At 43.5% G+C, this 11,048-nt stretch overlaps 1 protein-coding gene across 1 annotated transcript; it reads left to right on the top strand.

The window, feature by feature from the left end:
* The first annotated feature begins 2,989 nt into the window (after positions 1–2,989).
* LOC111970037 (Krueppel-like factor 15) lies at positions 2,990–10,765 on the top strand. The gene is made up of 3 exons (XM_023996523.2): positions 2,990–3,308; positions 4,263–5,394; positions 6,612–10,765. The coding sequence occupies exons 1-3, from the start codon at positions 3,215–3,217 to the stop codon at positions 6,778–6,780; spliced, it is 1,395 nt and encodes a 464-aa protein (XP_023852291.1). The 5' UTR covers positions 2,990–3,214; the 3' UTR covers positions 6,781–10,765.
* Positions 10,766–11,048: the final 283 nt, after the last annotated feature.

The following is an 11,048-nucleotide window of genomic DNA, read 5'->3' as shown; positions in this document are numbered from 1 at the left end:
GTACGTAAAACCGTTAGTATGATCTATTTAGTATGATCTGTTATGTTTGGTATGGTATGTATTAATTTGTAATTGTCCATCATCCATTTCGTATGATATGTTATGAATTACAATTTGTATATGTTCGAATTGTAATTCGTACAATTTGTTAGGGATTTGAAAAAGTAAAATATGTTACGAATAGGAAAAAATTATGATATGTTATGAATTCCAATTTGTTGTGGCTAACGTTAGCTAGGTGACTAATGCTAACATTAGCTAGTGCTAATCTAATCAAATGTATTGGTCACATACATGGTTAGCAGATGTTAATGCGAGTGTAGCGAAATGCTTGTGCTTCTAGTTCCGACCGTGCAGTAATATCTAACAAGTAATCTAACAATTTCACAACTACCTTATACACACAAGTGTAAAGGAATGAATAAGAATATGTATATATACAGTGGGGAGAGCAAGTATTTGATACACTGCCGATTTTGCAGGTTTTCCTACTTACAAAGCATGTAGAGGTCTGTAATTTTTATCATAGGTACACTTCAACTGTGAGAGACGGAATCTAAAACGAAAATCACATTGTATGATTTTTAAGTAATTAATTTGCATTTTATTGCATGACATAAGTATTTGATACATCAGAAAAGCAGAACTTAATATTTGGTACAGAAACCTTTGTTTGCAATTACAGAGATCATACATTTCCTGTAGTTCTTGACCAGGTTTGCACAAATACTTTTTTCCCTCACTGTATATACATTTGAGGTGAGTAAGAGTAGGGTATGTAAACATTATATAAAGTGGCATTTCTTAAGGTGACTAGTGATACATTTATTACATCCAATTTTTAATAATTAAAACCTTTTCTCAATAGGGGGGCGCTGTTCTCACTTTGTAAAAAATCGTTCCCAAATTAAACTGCCTCGTACTCAATTCTTGCTCGTACAATATGCATATTATTATTACTATTGGATAGAAAACACTCTCTAGTTTCTAAAACCGTTTGAATTATATCTGTGAGTAAAACAGAACTCATTTTGCAGCAAACKTCCTGTCAGGAAGTGAGAAATCTGAAATCGGGGGCTCTGTTCCAGGGTCAGCCTATCAATTTGCATGGAATCTATGGGTCTACATGCACTGCATACGCCTTCCACTAGATGTCAGTAGGCAGTGAGAGTTGAAATGGGGTGTACAGCTCTATCTCAGGCCGAACAAGACCTGTTGGAATGACGCGACCACTCTTTCCTTTATTCTGCATGGCGCGAAGGGGACCCCTGGATTGCATTCTGAAAAGCTTTCGTTATAGGCGTTAGATATAGATTTTCGGTATTTTCTTTGTTATGCGTTCTGGTGAGTTGGACACTTCTGTGCCGCATGGCTAGCGTTTGCTAGCGTTCTACAGATGAAGAGGGCATTCACGTACTTCTGGTCTGGAACTCCGGCGTCCATGCTGGCACCTGTACGCCAGCCCAGGTAGCGCATTCGATATGCTGATAAAATGTAGGGAGCCTTGTTTTCACATTAGCTTTGTTAAAATCCCCAGCTACAATAAATGCAGCCTCAGGATATGTGGTTTCCAGTTTACATAGAGTCCAATGAAGTTCTTTCAGGGCCGTCGAGGTGTCTGCTTGGGGGGGATATACACGGCTGTGATTATAATCGAAGAGAATTCTCTTGGTAGATAATGCAGTCGGCATTTGATTGTAAGGAATTCTAGGTCAGGTGAACAAAAGGACTTGAGTTCCTGTATGTTGTTGTGATCACACCACGACTCGTTAATCATAAGGCATACATCCCCGCCCTTCTTCTTACCAGAGTGATGTTTGTTTCTGTCAGCGCGATGCGTGAAGAAACCGGGTGGCTTTACCGACTCTGATAACGTATCCCGAGTGAGCCATGTTTCCGTGAAACAGAGAATGTTACAATCTCTGATGTCTCTCTGGAAGGCAATCCTTGCTCGAATTTCGTCTACCTTGTTGTCAAGAGACTGGACATTGGCGAGTAGTATACTCGGGAGTGGTGAGCGATGTGCCCGTCTACGGAGCCTGACCAGAAGACCGCTCCGTCTGCCCCTTCTGCGGCGCTATTGTTTTGGGTCGCCTACTGGGATCCGATCCATTGTCCTGGGTGGTGGTCCAAACTGAGGATCCGCTTCGGGAAAGTCGTATTCCTGGTCGTAATTTTGGTAAGTTGATGTTGCTCTTATAGTTCTTCCCGGCTGTATGTAATAAGACTTAAGATTTCCTGGGGTAACAGTGTAAGAAATAATACATTAAAAAAATTAAAATACTGCATAGTTTCCTAAGAACGTGAAGCGAGGCGACCATCTCTGTCGGCGCCATGTTGGCTCTAGGAGTTAGGGTTAGGGGACGGGTTAGATAAAAGGGTTATGGTTAGGGTTAGATGAAGGGTTAGCTAACAGCTAATTAAGTTGAAAAGTAGTGAAAAAGTAGTAAGTAACTGCAAAGTTGCTAATTAGCTAAAATGCTAAAATTGTCTGTGATGAGATTCAAACATGCAACCTTTGGCGTGCTAGTCATTCGCTTTATACCCACCCCACCCCAAGGGTTGCTAGATGTTTGCTTCATACACCCCCCCCGACCAACCACCCTCCTTTCGTTTTTACTTAAGTAACCTTCTAATTTATGTAACCATACCAAACGTGACATATAATAATTTGAGTATCCCGGATTTACATGAACTATGTTATGTCTAGTCTATGAGACCAGTCTGAGTCTAGTGTTTATACATGTGCTCTCCACAGGGCTGACAGCCACTCCAACATTTGGTTAACCATGAAAAAGGCTATAATTCTTAATCCTAATTAAGCAATGCATAGGCTATAATTTAACAAAATGTCCATCATACCACCTGCTGCAGTTCAAAACTCTGCCATCTTGTCAGTTCATGACACATGGTTTCTGAATGAGCCACGTTGTATGTACGATATCATTTTGAGAACACTGGATACATAACTGTGGTTGGGTTAATTCTAATTTTCCCGGTGGCATAGGGACAGTAGGCCTAGATCAATGACGTTTCCAAAATATTGGGGGAAAAACAGCGTCCATCAAGCGGAAACCAATTAAATCTCTTGTTTTAGGGCGAGCCTCCGTAACCTTAGCCAACCAAACAGCCGGAATTGGATCCTTGCCTCTGAGTGTACAGAAATGCAGTCATGTGATGGGCTCATAAAGAATGCCAACATGGAGCCTTGGCAATGACGGGATCCCTCTGCAACAATAACACGACGGACAAAAACTTCGAGGACGGTGTATTTCGAAAGCTCTTAATATATTTCATGATAATAGACGGTAAGTTCGCCATTACTAATGTTAGTTGTTCTTTTCGTTTGCGCTGGATGCTTAGATTTGTATTTATAGAACCCTCCGAACTTGAGACTCGTGAATTCCTGTCTGGCTGTTGCAGTCAGGTGGCTTGCCATGCGCCTCGCCTGCCCATGCGCTGAGGTTAAAAGCAGTTGAAGTTTTAAATAATACTGTTTGCTGACGTCGAATAAGGTTTATCGATTGTATAACATGATTCACTTTGGTGTAATTACGCACTTATTACAGTCCTGCACCATGTTGTTTAGCGCCCGAGACACATATGGGCGTCATGTGGGAAGTGTTTACGCTGGACATGTCATTGTGCACAATGTATCCATTTAATTATCCCGCGTGTTGCTTTATTGTTATGATGGTCGAATTAATTAAATCAAGTGACACATTAGGTTTATTATTTTTCATTTGATGATAGATATTATTGCTTTGTTTTAGCACATGTGTTTAGGCCTTGATCCCATTCGGATTAGATGTTTGGCCTAATCATTTGTTGATTGTTAGCTTTCAGCCTATTATTACCTAGCTCTGGAGAACCCAATGGGGGTATACACATTTTACAGCCGGCCCCACTTTTGGGTTCTCAGCTGATGGTATGGACCACAGCTGGCTCCATGTGAACTACAATCCCAACACTTTGTCTAAACGCAAATACGCTTCACTTGCAGTATGGTTTTGGAAACCTTTGGAACTTATTAACGTTAGTATAAGCGAGAAAGAATCTTTCAAATCCAAAAGATACACTTTAATGCTGTTTTCACACACCACCTTGGCTGACACATCCTCTCACCTTGCACTCGCATTTCCATTGGACCATTCCACATTTAGCTGTTCCTTCAAATACAGCTAGGTCTTAAATATTGTATTCTTATTCATGTTTAACCGTTCACATTTTTAACTGCGCTATCCCTCACATTTTCTGTGCAGGTGTAGTGAGAAGCGTGGTTCTCTGCTCATCTCTCCTGTGTATCTGGACTGTATCAATGGTGTCGTTAAGCAGCAGAGCGCTGGTCTCTGATAATGACCTCTTTAGGGACAGTGTTAGTCTGGTCTCCCTGGAGCTTGAGGAGGGAGAGGGCAGTGAGGGGAGGAGCGAGGGGGATAGCTTTGCCTCCGGTTACAGCCCAGATGCCGGGGACATGGGTGCTCGGCTCAGCTTCAGCCCCGGAGAGGAGGAAGAGGAGGAGGAGGATGATTTTACCCCCATAGAGCGGGATAGGGAGAAGCAAGAAGAAGGCATGCTGCAGGTCCCCAGGCTGCCTGACTTCAGTCCCCGCCTGCCCTCGCCCTTCTCTCCCACCCTTGAGGACATCGAGGAGTTCCTCAGGGAGAAGATGGAGCTGGTGAGAGAGGGGATTCTCTTCTCTAGTGAACCCATGGAGGAGCCCGCTCCCTCCCCTTCCAGCTCCATTGAACAACCTCTCTCCTCCCCAGGGGGACAAAGTGACCCAGGGACCAGCGCTGCCCTGTCACCCCCCACCCCACAAACCCCCAACATCCCTCACACCCACAGCCCAGCAGCCCCGTGCCCCTCCCCGTCCCCCTCCACCCCCTCAGTGCTCCTGGGAGCACCCTTGGTACTCCAGGTCCAGTCGCTGCCGCTGGCCCAGCCTCTCCCCCAGACAGGCTCTCCTCCTGGGGCGTCCAGTGGGCTGAGATTGGCCCACCTGGTCTTGGGGCTCCACGGAGGGCAGAACTTTACCCTGCTTGCCTCACAGGTGCCCTCTGCCCCAGCCACCCTTCTCAACGTAGCCAGCATGGACGCCGGAGTTCCAGACCAGAAGTACGTGAAGATTGCCCCTCTACCGATCACCGTGAGGATTGCCGGGGGGCTTGCTGGGGCAACGGTGGTTGGGGGTCACAGTGGAGGGGCCGTGGTGAAAGCTGTGGCCCCACATAAGGTGAACAGACCCCCTCCTACAGAGACACTGAGGGTGCACAAGTGTTCTCATCCAGGCTGTGAGAAGATGTACACCAAGAGCAGCCATCTGAAGGCCCACTTCCGCAGACACACCGGAGAGAAGCCCTACACCTGCAGCTGGCCTGACTGTGGCTGGAGGTGGGTTATATCATAACAATGCTAGTCAACATGCAGAAAACACAGAAAGCTTAGGTTTGTTTAGTTCATTATCATATAGGCTAGTTATTAACATGTGATAGGATAATAAACAGAGAGAAGAAAGCCTGTAATGACTGGTTCAAAATGAAGTAGGTATAATGATGATAGTAGAAAAAATGCTCTATACCCCTTGTTAGGATGTTGACACAGTATTCCACTGTAATTATTTTGCAAAGCTTAGCATAAAGAAAAATAATATCTGTCTGTGAAGGTAGGGAATAGAGCTTTTATAAGACAATATAGAGGTTCTGCAAATATGAGATATTACAACACGCTCACAGTTTCTAATATCCCTATAAGCAACTGCAGTGAGCTTCCTAAGGGAAGGGTTAGTGTTATTGAGGTAGTTAGAGGATGTGAAAGGATATGCTTATAATGTTGTTTGTACACTGAGTGTACAAAACATTAGAAACACCTGGTCTTACCATGACATAGACTGACCAGGTTAATCTAGGTGAAGCTATGATCCCTTATTTATGTCAATTGTTAAATCCACTTCAATCAGTGTAGATGAAGGGGAGGAGACGGGTTAAAGAAGGATTTTCAAGCCTTGAGACATGGATTGTGTATGTGTGCCATTTGGGGTGAATGGGCAATACAAAAGATTTATGTGCCTTTGAACATGGTATTTTAGTAGGTGCCAGGCGCACCAGTTTGAGTGTCAAGAACTGCAACACTGCTGGATTTTTCACACAACAGTTTCCCGTGTGTATCAAGAATGGTCTGCCACCCAAAGTACATCCAGCCAACTTGACACAACTGTGGGAAGCATTGGAGTCAACATCGGCCAGCATGTTGACTCCCTGTGGAATGCTTTCGACACCTTGTGGAGTCCATGCCCCAATGAACTAAGGCTGTTCTCAGGACATAAGGGGTGCAACTCAATATTAGGAAGGTGTTCCTAATGTTTTGTACACTCAGTGTATATTGTAAATACTGTTTGACCCACCATTTAGTGTTTCTATTTCCCTCAGAGTTCAGTCTGAGCGCTAGTCGGGGGGCTATCAAACAGTGGGAAAAACCGGCCTCCTGACACACTTAGCTGTAACCGACTGAATGTTTAACTCAAACATTTTGAATTCAGAGAAATGATCAAAACACCAACTTGTTTTATCGCAGGGCTTTGGGTGTTGACCTGTGCTCCTCTGTCTCTGTAGGTTCTCTCGTTCTGATGAGCTGTCTCGTCACCGGCGCTCCCACTCCGGGGTCAAGCCTTACGAGTGCTCTCTGTGTGAGAAGAAGTTTGCCCGCAGCGACCACCTCTCCAAACACACCAAGGTGCACCGCAGCCCCCGGCCTGGCAAAAACATCAGAACTACCGTCTGACCCAGCCAGCCCAGTCTGGATCCTGATGCCACCCACCCACCTTCACTCACCCTTAACCCTGTTACAGCACTTGACCAGGACGGCAGAATTATAAGTACCTGCATTCAGAATTCAGAGCAGCCTGGTCCTCTACCTTTACCCTGGCTGTTCTTGCCCAGCCCAACCCAGCTCAGTACAATCTCAACCCCACCACGGGCTGACAGACTCATGAGAGTCATCCACCCAGGCCTACCCCGGGGAGGCCTTGCCAGAGAGTCTGGGTCCTCATCAGGACTCTTGTGCTATAGAAGCAGTCCTGGGCCAGAACGTAGGGTAGGGTTTCCCAAACTTGGTCCTGGGGCCCCCCCTGGGTGCCCGTTTTGGTTTTTGCCCTAGCACTACACAGCTGATTAAAATAATCAAAGCTTGATGATGAGTTGGTTAGTTTAATCAGCTGTGTAGTAATAGGGCAATAACCAAAATGTGTACCCAGAGGGGCCCCCAGGACCCTCTAATAGGGCTCTGAATCTGATTCAGACCCTAACCGGCCTCTGCCGCCTCCCCTCCTTCCTGCAACCGGAGCAGATGAGGGCTTGTCCTGGTGCTACACAGTGAACTAACAGGTAACGGCCATTTCAGGGATGTGATTGTTCAGCTTAAAGAAGAAGTTCACTTTATTTGAACCAAATCTGTATTTTGAATGTAAATGGCATGTTGTAAAAGTGCCCAGACACATGATACTGTGTCATTCTAAACGGTTTCCCCTCTGCATATGTGCTGCTTCTCCGTGTGGAAAAGTCTTGTGGGCTACACAGAGAATTATCGCTCGAGTCGCACAAAATGGAATATAACGTTGCGGATAAAGTTCTCAATGACACAATTTCATGTCTGAAACATCTAAAGACCTGCATCACAATACTGAGAGCGTTGCTGTTTCTAAAATGACGTATTTGGGTGTTTTTGGAGCCTTTGTTCATGTTTAATTAGCGCCCCTGCAACTGCAGAACGAGCATGAGGAAGTATATCGCTGGTGGTGTAAGGTTCTCAGAAACAATTTATTGTAAAAAAGAGGGTACTTCTATAACATGCTATTTACACTACAGTTCAGAAGTTTGGGGTCACTTAAATTTCCTTGTTTTAGAAAGACGAGCACATTTTTTTGTCAATTTTAAAACAACATCAAATTGATCAGAAATACAGTGTAGGCATTGTTAATGTTGTAAATGACTTTTGTAGCTCGAAATGGCAGATAAAAAAAAAAATGGAATATCTACATAGGTGTACAGACCCCCATTATCAGCAACCATCACTCCTGTGTTCCAATGGCACGTTATGTTAGCTTATCCAAGTTTATCATTTTAAAAGGCTAATTGATCATTAGAAAACCCTTTTGCAATTATGTTAGCACAGCTGAAAAATGTTGTAACGATTAAAGAAGCAATAAAACTGGCCTTTAGACTAGTTGAGTATCTGGAGCATCAACATTTGTGGATTCGATTACAGGCTCAAAAAGGCCAGAAACAAAGCACTTTCTTCTGAAACTCGTCAGTCTATTCTTGTTCTGAGAAATGAAGGCTATTCCATGCGAGAAGTTGCCAAGAAACTGAAGATCTCGTACAACGCTGTGTACTACTCCCTTCACAGAACAGCGCAAACTGGCCCTAACCAGAATAGAAAGAGGAGTGGGAGTCCTCAACTGTCAGCTTCATTAAATAGTGCCCGCTAATGATCAATTAGCCTTTTAAAATAATACACTTGGATAAGCTAACACAATGTGCCATTGGAACACAGGAGTGATGGTTGCTGATAATGGGCCTCTGTACGCCTATGTAGATATTCCATAAAAAATCTGCCATTTCCAGCTACAATAGTTATTTATAACATTAACAATGTTGACACTGTATTTCTAATCAATTTGATGTTATTTTAATGGACAAAAAATGCGTTTTTCTTTCAAAAACAAGGAAATGTCTAAGTGACCCCAAACTTTTGAATGGTAGTGTACATACAGATTTGGTTAAAATAAAGTGAACATCTCCTTTAAAGTGGATTTCAGGCCTTAAGGCTAAATCGCATCCTGCTCAGCCCCCCCGCCATACATATACACTCACCTCGTTACCCTGAGCAGATGACAAATTGTGACAGGCAGTTGCTCACTGTATAACACTGTTTTAAATGTAATTTAATTGTGTTTAAAACCCTATACTGTCACACATTCTATTCTACATATTTTATTGTTCTGTGAATCTGCTTCATGAGTTACTCTCTACAAAACAGTTTTAGAGGGCAATCCACCGTAAATAGCCCAGCTCATTCTAGCCTGTAATCTGTGCTATTAGCCCAGATGAAATTACTGTGTTGATATGTGAGTTTAGAGATTCTCTCAGAGAACAGGTGATGAGTCTAAATCTCTTAAATATCCCCTCCTGCTCCCCACGGTGCTAAACCTCTGTCCCAATCACATCCCTACCTGACCCTACAAGGGCCAATCCAGTACTTTTACCACCGCTTCCCTGACCTCGTGCCTCCTCCCACTCCACAAAAGACCTCTGGGCTGCAGACTGGTGTCTGTTGGTTTTCACCATGGTACTTCACTGTTCCATTATGTAATAACTGGTTCGTTAAGAGTCCACTCACACCCACCTGGTTTCCCAGGTTTGCATCAGATGCTGATTGAAGGGTAAGAGTGACTGAGTGAAAACCAGCAGAAATCACAGCCCTCCTGGTCCATGCTCTTAAACGACTGGAATGAGTTTAAAAACAAAATATTGCCAAACCAAACGTCCTATTTGACTTTTTAGTCACCTTTTTGTGCTATCTGCGCACACATTGTATGATGTAGAACCTATAAGCTATTTTACTTTATTTCTATGTCTTTAAAATCAATGTTGAAATGACTTGGCGAAAGCTAGTTGTGTATACTGTATTTGTACATTGGCTTTACAATGCAAAGTAACCAATTTTGTAAGGAACTGCTTAGTCATTTACAGTAGTAGAGGTTAGTATGTTAGGCCAGCAAGCAAAGCTAATAATTTACAGTATAGTAGCATACTGTACCTGAAAAGAGCAGCTGATCTTTGTCCAATCTGTGTCCGTCAAATATCACATTTACATGTACAGAACATGTAGGAGCTCCTATCCCGAGACAACCCCCCCAGTCAGTATATTAAGCTATCCAGGGGTGTCTGTGCTTGATTCTCTCATGTAGTGTATCTTGGTGAACCTGTAGAATGTTATTGAGGGGTTATCAGGTCAGCCAGACAGGAATTAATTATGAGACCCACTCTAACATTAATGAGTTAACCCATCACATCCCATCAAGATGAGCCCTTTGTTCTCAAGTGCACTTACTGTATGTTAGCAGGAGGGGGTTTAGCATGGAGAAATGCTATGCCAAGCACTGGAGGGCTCTGTTATGGGTATGTAAGCTGTATCTATGTGTTTGAGTTTAAAATTGTAAAAGGTGCTTTTTCAACAGGCTACTGCACTTAGGAAATCATATAGAGAACTATGGACTTTTCAGGGTAGCAGTCTTGGCCAACATCCCTTGAGTGAATTGTACTCACATTTGCCACCCATCACAGTGGTTCAGAACTTTTGGTTAAAACACACGTTGTGTTGCCTTTGGATGGGTCAACTCAGAATTGAGCACTCCAACATACCACCGCCCTTCATCAACAGCATCACTGGTAATCATCACCATCACATGGCCTCTTAAAAAGTTTGTTGTTCTTTGAGCATAACTAGTTTGAATAGATCACAATCCCACTCAGAAGTCTGACCCAGCTGTGTGTCCATGGCTGGTCTAGTTCCTCTGATTCAGTCCTGTTGTGTGTTCCCCTTCCTGCCTTACCTTTAACCATGGGTTTCTCTCCCAATAACTATATCATCCAAAGTATACACACACTCAACTGTACTGTATGTTTGCTGAAATACAGGTTCTATTTTTTCAAATACCAGAAAAGCTATTTTCCTATGTATGATAATAAAGACTAAGAAAATTAAAGCATCATCCTCGTCGTTATTTGAGTCATCATGGCTTATGTTTTGTGAATTTCAACACACAAAATGATCCATGCTTTCATTGGAAAGATCCAAAGATTGTAAAAGTGTTTATTTTTCTTTTCTCCAAACAATGGGGAGGATTGTGACAGTGGGTAGGTGGTGGCACAGCAACCACAGCGGTAGGCCGTTCCTACAAGACTGCCTGGGAAGAGAATGCCGTAGGCTCCAGTACTGTGAATGATGGCATATTTCTACCATTGATTCCGCTGTTACAGGGTGAAGGA

This window comes from Salvelinus sp. IW2-2015, linkage group LG11 (assembly GCF_002910315.2).
Source record: "Salvelinus sp. IW2-2015 linkage group LG11, ASM291031v2, whole genome shotgun sequence".
Lineage (NCBI taxonomy): Eukaryota > Metazoa > Chordata > Actinopteri > Salmoniformes > Salmonidae > Salvelinus > Salvelinus sp. IW2-2015.
The sequence above is the reverse complement of the archived record's forward strand: the minus strand, read 5'-3'. Positions and strand labels throughout refer to the sequence as shown.

Excerpts from the sequence above, each read along its gene's own strand:
- LOC111970037 (XM_023996523.2), top strand. The coding sequence starts at position 3,215 with ATGACGGGATCCCTCTGCAACAATAACACGACGGACAAAAACTTCGAG. Across the intron at positions 3,309-4,262 it reads ATATTTCATGATAATAGACG|GTGTAGTGAGAAGCGTGGTT; the intron begins GTAAGTTCGCCA and ends TTTTCTGTGCAG. Across the intron at positions 5,395-6,611 it reads TGGCCTGACTGTGGCTGGAG|GTTCTCTCGTTCTGATGAGC; the intron begins GTGGGTTATATC and ends CTGTCTCTGTAG.